The 13,748-nt window shown below is 40.1% G+C and overlaps 1 protein-coding gene across 1 annotated transcript in view; it reads left to right on the forward strand.

Moving 5' to 3' along the window:
* Positions 1 to 13,748, forward strand: part of CERS3 (ceramide synthase 3) — a 126,474-nt gene that overhangs the window by 67,586 nt on the left and 45,140 nt on the right. The window contains exon 9 of the mRNA XM_052660009.1: positions 6,655 to 6,808. Within this exon, the coding sequence (XP_052515969.1) occupies positions 6,655 to 6,808 (154 nt within the window). The remainder of the gene's footprint in view (positions 1 to 6,654; positions 6,809 to 13,748) is intronic.

Genomic DNA, 13,748 nt, shown 5'->3' on the forward strand with positions numbered 1-13,748 from the left:
CTTCGTGTGAGGTGGCCAAAGTATTGGAGTTTCAGCTTTAGCATCAGTCCTTCCAAAGAACACCCAAGACTGATCTCCTTTAGAATGGACTGGTTGGATCTCCTTGCAGTCCAAGGAACTCTCAAGAGTCTTCTCCAACACCACAGTTCAAAAGCATCAATTCTTTGGTGCTCAGCTTTCTTCACAGTCCAACTTTCACATCCTTAGTAGACTTAATTGTTCCCAACATAGAGGAGACTGTAAACCTATATCATCATAGCCTGGTGTTATCTATATTAATCCATCCAGGAATTGTGGGAGATTTTTTTCCTTTGCTCAAACTTTGCTTGTTGCTCTGATTGAGCTTGAGTAATAGAAGAGAATTCAAAGGGTCAAAGCAGGCATTATTAATTGGCCAAGTGAGGAGATCCCATCCAGTAGTATCAGTAGTGACCTGAACATGACTACAATTTTCCTTTTAAAGTAAATTTTCTCAGGGCCAACCAATTTGAGCCTTAGAGTGAAGAAATTCACCAAGGTAACCCAGAACTGGACACAGGTAATTGGCCAACAATTGGATTGATTTCTAAAACTAGCATAGGATCAGGCCTATGATAGAAAAGCATTTGATTTATACACAAAGGTCCCAGAAGTCGAGAAAACATTATAAATGATCGTATAAATCAGGTGCAGCATCTTAGGCAAACTATCTCTGATGTTGTCTTCTTCTCATCCTGGTGTAGTGCAGTTTCTCCTCTGGGTGTCATTTTAAGGTGAGATCAGGTCAGTTGTCCTCTCTATAGACTAGTGCAGTGTAAGGGCCTTTGGAAGTGGGAGTTAATCTAAGAGTCAGTTTACCTTCAATTTCACTGTGAACAAGCTAGTTAAGAGTACCTGATAAAAAGGTCCTTCCATCCAGGTTGGAGACAGTCCCTTAAATTATGTCCTTTTCCAGTTCTGGTTGTAGATTGCAAGGCATCTGATCTTTGTCCAAAGATAGATTACTGAGATAAGCTTCAGAAACAAACTTAGGGTGTCTCTTAATAATTCAAGTGAATTTTACATTAATACACCGTAACAGCAAAGAACTATTCAGAAAATGGGTCTTAGTAGATACAGACCTTCATTAACAAACTGGGATTTAACATTTATTGAAACATCTTTTTTTCCCTAAAATCACCCTCGTTTTTACCAAATGTAACCAAATTAAGACTAGTTTGTTTGCAAAATAGTTCTGGTGTGAATAAACCTGACCTGATGATTTATATAACCATAATTGATCATAGACTTTTTGCTTTGCTGAAACTTTTATAGAGTCTCAGACACAACTTTTAAAATAAAATCTTTCAGGGCTAGGAAAGTCGTGCCAAAGGCTTATCACAGATTTTGCCTAACAAATCTGGGTGAAGTCTTCACTTTTCAAGGTCTCAAAAATTCCTTGAGATTTCTGTACTTGTTAGTGACATAACCTTCCTAACTTGTCTGATAAAGTTATTGGAAACCTAAGAGTTTCCAATCTCTGAAGGGGTCTGATAGAAAAGATAATTGTTTCCATTTGTTTATAATTTTACCAAATGTCATAATTAGCTTGAGGGGAATATTTACCCTACTCCTGGGAAACACTGATTCAAACCCATAAATTTTTTCAGATAGAAACCATAGAAGTTATAAGCATGTTCACCAGTTCAGTCCTTTTGTTAACCTTTGTAAAGTCATCAGGTTTCCCATTAGAATACCAGAACATGACAGAATTTTAGGAACTCCATGTAAGTTCTAGGATACCTATATTAGTAACATTTATCATACAATATAACCCGAGAGAATTTATTACTCATTTGATAATAATTCCCATGTAATTTAACCAATCAAATAAACACAATTAGCTTAATATATCTCTCTTTGGGATGTTTCAGGGGCCCTCTGAAGCATCCCAAAGTTAACTAGAGGTCAAAAGAACTTGGATAGAATTTGATTTAGGAAATTTTGTCCCCCCAAAATCAAAAGGGCTTAGAACAGTCAGTCAGATTCAGCCCCCGCTATCGGGTGCATCACTTAGCTTGCACGTGTCACAGTGGGTGTGCACACCAAGGCTCAAGGTCTAGTGAAAGTGGATTCTGCCATCTTGGGCCTCGTTGGTTCCAACCAGTTTTTCTGTGGCTAAGTCATTCCTAACAAAATCTACTTCCCCAACTAATTGTAATCCAGTCTTAGAAAATCTTGATCATGCGTAACTCACTCATTTCACTACTTTTTCATTTCTCACACCTTTTCTTACTGAAAACGCTTCCCTGAAAGGTTTTTTTTCCACGTTGTGTTTGTTTCTTTTCTTGTTAACAAATTTGTAACAAATAGAATACAGTCTTATTTGACCTCTAGTAAATCTAGGTACAACAGAAGTATTATACTTATTGATGTTTCTAAAGACATGTCTATATCACCAAGTATTAATTTAATATTGAATATTTCCTAGTTCACATAAACTTGAAATTCATTTCACTTAATTTGGAATTGTTTGATTTGTAAGCACTTACATTTCTTTAAGACGTTTAAATAGAGCTCATTTACAAATTAATCTCAACAATATTATCCAGAGACAAAGACACATACTGAGACACACACATATCCAGAGAGCCACAACACAAGATTTGGCTTCATTTTCTAAACTTAGTCATTAATCAGATATTACAATATAAAATTCACTAGTTTATAAATAACAGTTGGGATAAATAATATTTTTTAAAAGCTTCTTCCCATTTGCCCTTCAGTCTTAAGAATTAGAGGTGGTCTAGATTAGTGTTCCTAAGAGCCACCTCATGCGAAGAGTTGACTCATTGGAAAAGACTCTGATGCTGGGAGGGATTCGGGGCAGGAGGAGAAGGGGACGACAGAGGATGAGATGGCTGGATGGCATCACTGACTCGATGGACATGAGTTTGAGTGAACTCCAGGAGATGGTGATGGACAGGGAGGCCTGGCGTGCTGCGATTCTTGGGGTCACAAAGACTCAGACACGACTGAGTGACTGAACTGAGCTGAAGAGCCCTGATCTCAAGGCAAGGAAGAGAAAATCAAGCTCTAACAAAACAGCATCAGGTCTAAACAAAATGGCAGCCACACAAAGCAAAATGGCCATCACAAATCACAACACAGAACACATACACATACCCAACCATCCTAATCAAACACTCCCTTAAATACAAGATTACATTGTCTCAGAAAACCTCCTATGAGACACAGAACTTCAGATCCAAATTCTACCAGAGTGAATGAACGTAATCTCAAGTCTTCAAAGATTTCAAAGGGAGGAAAGGAAATCAGGCTGAAAGAAAAGGGGGAAGGAGGCGGGATGGGGGAGCAAAAGGGGTGACCTTACAGACATCTCTTGCCACCTGCAGATACCCAGGTGTTATGGGACTACTGGGCTTCCAGAGAAGGGAGGACTAGAAATCGGCCCTACCAGAGACCAGGCCAGACCAGAACAGAACCAGAATTCAAACCAGAAACCAGAGCAGGGCCAGAATTCAAGTTCTCTGCCAAGCAAAGGTGATTGGCCTCCGATCCTCAGCTCAGTCTGAGGCCCTTTGACGAGACTCCTGTGTCTAAGACCGGGGGACTAGAAAAAAGGGTAGGATAGGAAGGGTTAAGGAGAGGAAAGAGAAAGGGAAGGTGAGAGAGGTCAGTAAAGTCTCTTGTTCCTTATCCTGTCGGGGCACCCTGGCCAGTTGTCTGCGTCAGGAGGAGACCAAGGACCAAAGGGTCCCAGTTGGAGCTACTGGGTTTGGCCCATTGGTGGGCAAGCTGGTCCCCATGCACTCTGAGTGGTCAGAAGGTCATTTGAGTTTCCCAAGTAGTCAGGATGTCAGTGGTAGTGAAGAAGAGTCCACACCAGAGTCACCATTTGTTGCAGGAATGGGGACCTCTTCCAGGGCCCAGAAATGGGCTCTTGTCTAACACTCCGAAACCAGTTGTCTGAGGAGACACATGTGCTAACAGAGCAAGACGTTTTGTTGGGAAAGGGCACCCAGGTGGATAGCAGTCGTGAAAGGGAACCCAGGAGGACTGCTCTGCCCCATGGCTCGCAGTCTCAGGTTTTATGGTGATGGGATTAGTTTCTGGGTTGTCTCTGACCAATCATCCTGACTCACAGTCCTTCCTGGTGGTGCCTACATTGCTCCGCCAAGATGGATGCCAGTGACAAGAATTCTGGGAAGTGGTCAGACACGTGGTGTCTCTTCCGGTTGGTGGTGGCTTACTAGCTCTGTGTTCTTTACCAGGACCTCCTGTCATAAAACAGCTCATGCAGATGGTGACTATGGTGCCTGGCCAGGGTTGGTGGATTCAGTCAGTGTGCTTCCCCTAACACACCAAATTGTTCAAACAGTGTAAACTTTTTTTTTTTTTTAAGAACGTAAAGTGGGGGTTTATTTAAGTAAGGATACGCTCCCAGGGAGATTGAGCAGGTAGGTGAGGAGCTGCCACACTGGATTTCTTTGGTAAACTGGTTATGATGGGCATACTAATGAAGGGGCAGGATATTCACTAAGGAGTAATTTGGGAGGGCATCTTCCCCAATTTTCATGCCAGCTCTATTTTCCTGAGAGGAAGAGGGATTTTTGTCCTTATTTAGCTTAAATCAGAAGTGTCAGTGCATGACGGGTACTTCTTATCTACAAGGCTAATTTTATTTTTAATAAGATCATAATGAGCAAAAGGTTACATTTGAACACAGGAGATTGCCACCTTTCCCCACCTTTCTTTGTCTTCTATTCAGACCCTTATCACCCAATTTCCTATCAGTCTGAAAGTTTCTACTTTGCTTTGTCTGTCTATGGACCCCTGCTGTTTACAAGATGTGTGATTTCCTGCTACCTTTTGTCTGCTCCTGTCTAGCTAGCTGCATACTGTAAGATTTCCGCCTCAAGGAGTCTGGACTCTTAAAACTTTGTAAGTGGCAGAGGGGCCGATGGTCCATCTTCTGTAACTGCTTCAGGCTGACCGTGGGCATTGTCCCTACCTGTGGATCCAGATCTCCTTGCTATTTGTCAGAAATAAGGTTCTAGGGATTGTGTGTAAACTGTTTTGATTTAAAGCTAAAAGAAACTGAATGTAAGATTCCACGAGTGATACTTTTACTACAGTGGCAAAGTCTCTACAGAATAATAATAAGTGCTGCTGAAGATGAGCAGCAGCTGGCATTCTCATTCTTTGCTGATTAGGATGCAAAATAGTTATTCTGGAATACAAGTTTTCAGTTTCTTGTAAAGTTAAGTGTATACTTGGCACTGTGATACCCAACAGTCCCACCTGTATGTATTTACCCTTAAAAAATGAAAACTCATGTGTACACAAAAACATATATATTACATAAATATTTATAGCAGTCTGTCCACAATTGTCAAAAACTGGAAACAATGCAGATGGTCACTAATGGGTATACCCACACAATAGAATACCACTCACTAGTTTAAAAAATCACACTATTGATACCCACACAGCTTACATGAATCTCAGAGGCTCTGTGCTGAGTGAAAGAAGGCAATCTCAAAAGCTGACACGCTGTATGATTCCATTTATATGGCCTTCTTGACAAGACAAAGGGATGGGGAATAGATAAGTGGTTGCCAAGTGTTAGGTCTGGGGATATGACTATAAAGGGACAGCACCGGGATTTGGGGGTTGATGGAACCACTCTGTCTCTATATTGTGGTGGTGGTTACACAAATCTATGCTTTTATTGTAATTTGTAGAACTGCACACCCCCAAATAGTCAATTTTACTATCAGTTCAGTTCAGTTCAGTCGCTCAGTCGTGTCCGACTCTTTGCAACCCCATGAATTGTAGCACAACAGGCCTCCCTTGTCCATCACCATCTCCCGGAGTTCACTCAAATTCAGGTCCATCAAGTCGGTGATGCCATCCAGCCATCTCATCCTCTGTGGTCCCCTTCTCCTCCTGCCCCAATCCTAAATTTAAATATATGTGAGAAAAGTTAGAGAAGAATGCACAAAATTACAGTTTTTTTTTTTTAATTGTAATTTTATGGGCAGCGTTCTTATTTTTCAATTTTGTATGAAAAAACTATATTTACAAACATGTATAAACAGCAGTGTTTGCAGTTTGGGAAGACAACAGATAGCCTTCATTCTGCAATTGTATCTGAAAGCACTGTGCATCCTGGTCATTGAGGGCAGTTCGTATTATGTCCAGGAGTCTGTTTATGAAATTAATAAAGTATTCAATTCACTTTAGAAAGTGGAAGTAAAAGTAATAATAGAATTTTTGCTTCTTTAAAAGTCTGTTTTATCCAGAAAATTTACTCATGTAAAATTTCCCATTCACTTTTGATGCCAAATAGATGAGACTGTGTCCAAAAGGCAATAATAACCCCATGCACACATGCATTATCTCATGTTCTCCAGTCCCGGGAAGGTAAGTGGGATAAGGATATACAGTTCTCTTTGCAGAGAGGAAACTGAGATAGAGGAACATTTGTGACTTTCCAAAAATGGTATAAAAGGTGATATTACCATATTGTTTTCTTTTGAGTCTTTCCTGAACATTATTAGAAATGAAATAAATGTTGTATGCCTTGAGAGAAAAAGTGCTTGTTTCCTCACTGAAAATTCAGAAGTGCTTTGACTGTAACGGAACATTCTCATTTGTTTGGTTTTTCAGGATTTTATATTGCACGCTGATTCTGCCTCTGCACTACCTTCAACCTTTCTTTTCATACATCTTCCTCAACCTGCAGCTCATGGTCCTGCAAGTTCTTAATCTTTACTGGAGTTACTTAATCCTGAAGATGCTCAAAAGAAGTATATTCACGAAGGTAAGGGCCATTCAGGTTTTATTGCTCTTAGCAAGTAGATTTCATTGCCAGAACAAAGGTGAGGCCCAGATGATGGAACATTCTACGTAATTTATAGTTAACCAGAATTTTTTTTTTCTTGATTTGATCGTCTTGATGAGAATTTCTTCAAAATATTTTTTTTAAATATTATAACAGAGATTGAGAATTTGCCTTTTCAAGTTCTTTATGTCTGACAGGCCCCTAATAAGTAATTTTGAACATATAAATGAAAAAACAATTTTGGGAAAGAAGTCACAGTATTTTGGATGGCCAGTTACAAAATAATTTATGAATCTGTTTATGGTCATTAAGTAGATTTCCAAGGTGTTCTTAAGAAATTGCTTTTATTAGAGGACAAGGATTTTCTGGAAAATTTTTATTCAAGAATTGATTGCTGCTTCTTGAAGAAAGTCCTAACGAGTCTAAATTTGCTCCAGTTTGGGGCAGGCTTTATGGTGAGAGTTAAGTGCTGTTTCAGATCCTTAGTTCACCTTTGCTGATCGTCCAGTTTGTACATAATGTTCTCCCACTGAGCTTTCTTCTCCTCTCTGAAATTTTGGCCATTATTTGCCAATACTCTTTTTCTGAAAATATCTTCTTCCCTAAGAAATGAATAATACATTTTAGACAATGGAAGGGAATTTTTTTGTTTGTTTCATTTACAATTCTAGTTTTTAATTTCAGAACAGGGGAAGAGATGGCTTAAAGAAATGAATAAGACACAATTGTTCCTTTTGGGGAAACAGCCCAGAATCTAGTTGGGGAATATTCATCTACTAGCAACTATATTTGTTGTATAGAATGTCCTGTGCCGAAGAGAGGTCCCAGAAACTTGCTGTGAAAAGCAAAAGAGGAATTGACTCACGGTGACCAGGGAAAGTTTGGTTATATAGATGGAATTTGACTGGAATTTTTAAGGCAAGTTAAAAAAAAATCAAGTCATAACTCCTTCCTTGCCTAGAAGTCATACATATAAGGGAATTTTAATTAAGAATCTTTCAAGGTGAAAGTTACAGCTGGCCCACTTTTGGGTGTTACCTAATCCCTGTATAACATAGCATTGTATCATGATCAGAATGAGTGACATATGTAACAAAGGTGTTTGTAGTTTATCTGATAAGCTCATCTTTTAAATCGAATCTCTGATTAATTTATTTTCCTACTTTAGCATTTGTGTCTCAAAGATCATTGAAAAGTTGACAAATGAAGTTGAGGTTGCCATAAATGACCTCTAGGTCTTCTAAATCTAGACAAAGGTATTGGAAATTAGTCTACATCTGGATTAATCCCAAATCAAATCCTGAATATTTTTTAAACTAAATTGATGATTCAAACTTGTTTTCCTGAGAAAAAATTCTTTTCTTTAGCTGGCTGCTGCTGCTAAGTCGCTTCAGTCATGTCCGACTCTGCGATCCCATAGACGGCAGCCCACCAGGCTCCCCCGTTCCTGGGATTTTCCAGGCAAGAATACTGCAGTGGGTTGCCATTTCCTTCTCCAAGGCATAAAAGTGAATGAAAGTGAAGTCACTCAGTTTTGTTCAACTCCTGGCGACCCCATGGACTGCAGCCTACTAGGCTCCTCCGTTCATGGGATTTTCTAGGCAAGAGTACTGGAGTGGGTTGCCATTGAGTGGCTTAGAAAATAAACCTTTCATTGAATGATTCTAGTTTATTAAAGTTCTCAATAGTTTTTCTATGATCTCTGCAAAAATTACTTTATCTCTCTAAGTGACAGGTACAGATGAAGTAACTGAATTTGAGCAGTTAAGACAATCTGTATATCCAGGGATTGGAAGGAAGGCAGGTCACTGAACTGAGCCTGCCCTGCCTTCGGGTCCAGCCTTCCTAGAGCTGCTGTCCCAGTCAGAAGAAGTTCCCTTTTTAACTGGTCATTGTTGTTGTTCAGGCCCTAAGTCATGTCAGACTCTTTGCAACATTATGGACTGTAGCCTGCCAGGCTCCTCTGTCCATGGGATTCTCCAGGCAAGAATACTGGAGTGGGTTGCCATTCCCATCTCTAGGGGATCTCCCTGACCCAGGGATCAAACCCACATCTCGTAGTGAGTGACAATAATTACAGGCTTGGAAGAGATCCAGGCAGAACAAAACTTGGAAACCTAGAAAATACTCTTGTTTGGTTTCATCATGATTTTTATATTTCTGATCTCTAATGGGTAATACCAAGCCTGATTAAAAACCCTGTGGATTGGGGAGCTGTGGACAGGAATTCCTGATTTCTCATGCTGTCCTTTGGAAAAGCTGTTTCCAATTGCAGTTTGACAGCAGCAGTGGAGGCCCCCGCGGCCCTAATCCTTGCAGCCCTTATGACTTCAGCTGGCTTGCATGTGCACTCTGTTTTCCACAGCAGTGGCAAATCTGGCTGTGAAATCAGCTTCTTCCTCCAAAGCCATAAAGCCGCCTTTTAAAGAATGCTGTTTGAAGGCGTAGTTGCATTGCAAAGGGGAGGAGAGGGATAGAGGCAGGAGCTGAAATTTTTAGAGGACAACTAACGAGTCAGTTTTCAATTCTGTTTAATAAATATTTAGCATTTAACACACAACACAATTGTTACTAAGGTGACTAATTCTTGATATTTATAAAATGGAATTGCAGAATCCTCCAAAATAGGAGGATTTTTAAAAATCCTATAACAGAGATTGAGAGTTTGTCTTTTCAAGTTCTTTATGTCTGACAGGCCCCTAATAAGTAATTTTGAACATGCAAATGAATAAATAATTTTGGGAAAAAAGTCACGGTATTTTGGATGGCAAGTTACAAAATAATTTATGAATCTGTTTGTGGTCTCTAAGAATTTGCATGGTAGACTGAAAAGATAAAAGTGATTATTCTTTTAAAAAATTGTGATGTTTTTAAGAATAAGAAAAACTTATTTTCCCTAAGCAGTGGGATTGCTGCATGCTTATGGTAAATTTGCTACTTTAACAATATTGTTGTAATTTCAGGACACTAACATATACATACCATGGTTAGCAGGCAGCTTGCTTTTGAGAACAAGAATTGGCATTGAAACTTAACTGGTTCCTATAAAATGGAGGATTTTGTGATGAACTACCAGCCCACACATCACATTGGGAATTATGATGGGCTAACATATTAAGCTTACTCTCTTTGCAAACATGAGAAGTGCTTTCAGAGGAAATTAGAAGAAGCATAGCATGCTTTTGTTTGATATTACTTAGAACTTGATCATTCTTAAGTTTTTATTTTCTTTCTTCTAAATATCATACTGAGTGCTGGCCAACTCAAGCATGTTTCTGTGACATCTTAGACTGGTACATCGCCAGAACATGGAGGTGGGACTGTAGCCTGCAGCTGTTACAGCCAGGCTGGAGAAGCCAGTGCCTTGGCAACTGGCCCTAGCCATCTGCTCTTGACAAGCAGTGTCTCTTAAGTTCACAGAATGACACTTCAACACATGCAGAACTATTTTAGTTAGAGAAAGGAACACTCTAATAAGGGAAACTGAGAAAACTGAGGCTCAACCAAATTCACACAGTAATTGCATGGTAAGGTCAAGACTAGAAGACCCTGAGTCAAAAATTTATAATTGTTGTTGTTCAGTTGCTAAGTAATGAACGATTCTTTGCAACCCCAAGGACTGCAGCATGCCAGGCTTCCTTGTCCTTCACCATTTTCCAGAGCTTGCTCAAATTCATGTCCATTAGGTTGATGATGCCATCCAACCATCTCATCCTCTGTTGTCCCCTTCTCCTCCTGCCTTCAATCTTTCCCAGCATCAGGGGCTTTTCCAGTGAGTCAGTTCTTCACATCAGGTGGCCAAAGTATTGGAGCTTCAGCTTTAGCAACAGTCCTTCCAATGAATATTCAGGACTGATTTCCTTTAGGGTTGACTGGTTTGATCTCCTTGCAGTCCAAGGGACTCTCAAGAGTCTTCTCCAACACCACAGTTCAAAAGCATCAATTCTTCGGCGCTCAGCTTTCTTTATGGTCCAACTTTCACATCACTTCATGACCACTGGAAACATCATACTTTTGACTATACGGGCTTTTGTTGGCAAAGGGACATCTCTGCTTTTTAATATGCTGTTGGTCATAGCTTTTCTTCCAAGGAGCAAGTGTCTTTTGATTTCATGGCTTCAGTCACCATCTGCAGTGATTTTGAAGCCCAAGAAAATAAAGTCTGTCACTGTTTGCATTTTTTCCCCCATCTATTTGCCATGAAGTGATGGGGCTGGATGCTATGATCTTTTTGAATGTTGAGATATTTTTAAAAATTTGTTTAGTTTTTATTGAAAGATAATTGCTTTACAGAATTTTGCTGCTTTCTGTCAGACATCAATATGAACCAGCCAGAAGTATACATATGTCCCCTCTCTCTTGAACCTCTGGAGCAGGACCAGATTAGAGTCTGAGCTGCCTCCGCAGCAGGTCCAGAGACCAGTGCAGTGTTGCAGGGCATATTAGGGAGGTGAGGCGGACTGACTCCCAGCGTGGGAAAGGACGCTGACAGCAGAGACTCAAGAAAAACATTATTGTTTTTATATTTTGAATGTTGAGTTTTAAGCCAGCTTTTTCACTCTTCTTTCACCTTCATTAAGAGGCCATTTAGTTCCTATTCACTCTCTGCCAAAAGGGTGGTGTCATCTGCATATCTAAGGTTATTGATATTTCTCCCAGCAGTCTTGACTCCAGCTTGTGCTTCATCCAGCTCGGCATTTCGCATGATGTACTCTGTGTATAAGTTAAATAAGCAAGGTGACAGTATACAGCCTTGAGGTACTCCTTTCCCAGTTTTGAACCAGTACATTGTTTCATGTCCAGTTCTAACTCTTGCTTCTTGACCTGCATACAGATTTGTCAGGAGGCAGGTCAGGTGGTCTGGTATTCCCATCTCTTTAAGAATCTTCCAGTTTGTTATGACCCACACCGTCAAAGGCTTTAGCATAGTAAATGAAGCAGATGTTTTTCTGGAATTCCCTTACTTTTTCTATGATTCAAAGGATGTTGACAGTTTGATCTCTGGTTCCTCTGCCTTTTCTAAACTCAACTTTTACATCTGGAATTTCTCGGTTCACGTACTGTTGAAGCCTAGCTTGAAAATTTTTTGAGCATTACCTGACTAGCATGTGAAATGAGCACAGTTGCAGTAGTTTGAACATTCTTTGTCATTGCTCTTATTTGGATTGGAATGAAAACTGATCTTTTCCGGTTCTGTGGCCGCTGCTGAATTTTCCAAATTTGCTGACATATTGCGTGCTTCATTTTAACAGCATCGTCTTTTAGGATTTGAAATAGCTCAGCTGAAATTCCATTACCTCACTAGCTGTGTTGGTAGTGATGCTTCCTAAGGCCCATTTGATTTCACATTCGAGGATGTCTGGCTCTAGATGAATGACCACATCATCATGGTTATCTGGGTCATTAAGACTTGCCACCTGGGAAGCCCTATAATACTTAACCTTTCCTAATTTTTCAGGGAAGATTAATAACCAGAAAATTAATTTAAAATAGTTGTATGGAGTAAAAAATAGTGAGTACAGAAACAAACTGAGTAATCAAAATAGTAGATTAAAACATAGATCCTTCAATTTATTTTTGAACTTTTAAAAAGCATAAAACAGTTTTCTGATTATTTTTTAAATGATTTTTGATCTTTACTTTTTTACCTCCTAGTAAAGCATCAATTCTTTGGTGCTCAGCTTTCTTCACAGTCCAACTCTCACAACCATACATGACCACTGGAAAAACCATAGCCTTGACTAGATAGACCTTTGTTGGCAAAGTAATGTCTCTGCTTTTGAATATGCTGTCTAGGTTGGTCATAACTTTCCTTCCAAGGAGTAAGCGTCTTTTAATTTCATGGCTGCAATCACCATCTGCAGTGATTTTGGAGCCCCCCAAAATAAAGTCTGACACTGTTTCCACTGTTTCCCCATCTATTTCCCATGAAGTGATGTGACCGGATGCCATGATCTTAGTTTTCTGAATGTTGAGCTTTAAGCCAACTTTTTCACTCTTCTCTTTTACTTTCGCTGAAGAATTGATGCTTTTGAACTATGGTGCTGGAGAAGACTCTTGCGAGTCCCTTAGACTGCAAGGAGATCCAACCAGTCCATCCTAAAGGAAACCAGTCCTGGGTGTTCATTGGAAGGACTGATGCTGAGGCTGAAACTCCAATACTTTGGCCACCTCATGTGAAGAGCTGACTCATTGGAAAAGACCCTGATGGTGGGAGGGATTGGGGGCAGGAGGAAAAGGGGACAACAGAGGATGAGATGGCTGGATGGCATCACTGACTCGATGCATGTGAGTTTGGGTGGACTCCGGGAGTTGGTGATGGACAGGGAGACCTGGCGTGCTGCGATTCATGGGGTTGCAGAGAGTCGGACATGACTGAGCAACTGAACTGAACTGAACTGAAAGCATTTAGGGTAATAGCTAAGACTAATGGCTCTATGTAGATTCATATCCTGAGCATTATTATTTCTCTTCATTGCCTCAGTTTCCTCACCTATAAAACAAGGCTGATAATATTAGTGCCTGCCTTTTAGGAGCAAGCCCTTAGTAGAGTGTCTGGCACCCAGTGGCCACATGATAAATGTTAGCTGCCATCATCACTCTCACTGTTATAAAGCAGCACTATTCCTTGTGCTGAATCCCAGAGACCCTGTGAGTTTCAAGTGACCTGGCAGTTTACTTGCAGTCAAGCTCTGTCTTCCATTTGCTTTCTGCCGGTGGCTCCAGTGACAGTTTCCAAAGCTGTCTTCTGCCAGTTGACTTTCACAACTCACATTCTAGATGGTACTTTGGACACATTCACTCAGATATCAGCATTTTAGGGAAGAAATGGAAAATCTGTAACTTCCAAGAAGACGTCAGTTCTCTTTTGTTAGTCAGTGATAGTGGATGTAAAAACAGCTGAACAAGACATCATAAA

The sequence above is a fragment of the Budorcas taxicolor genome, chromosome 21 (genome assembly GCF_023091745.1).
Source record: "Budorcas taxicolor isolate Tak-1 chromosome 21, Takin1.1, whole genome shotgun sequence".
Taxonomy (NCBI): Eukaryota; Metazoa; Chordata; class Mammalia; order Artiodactyla; family Bovidae; genus Budorcas; species Budorcas taxicolor.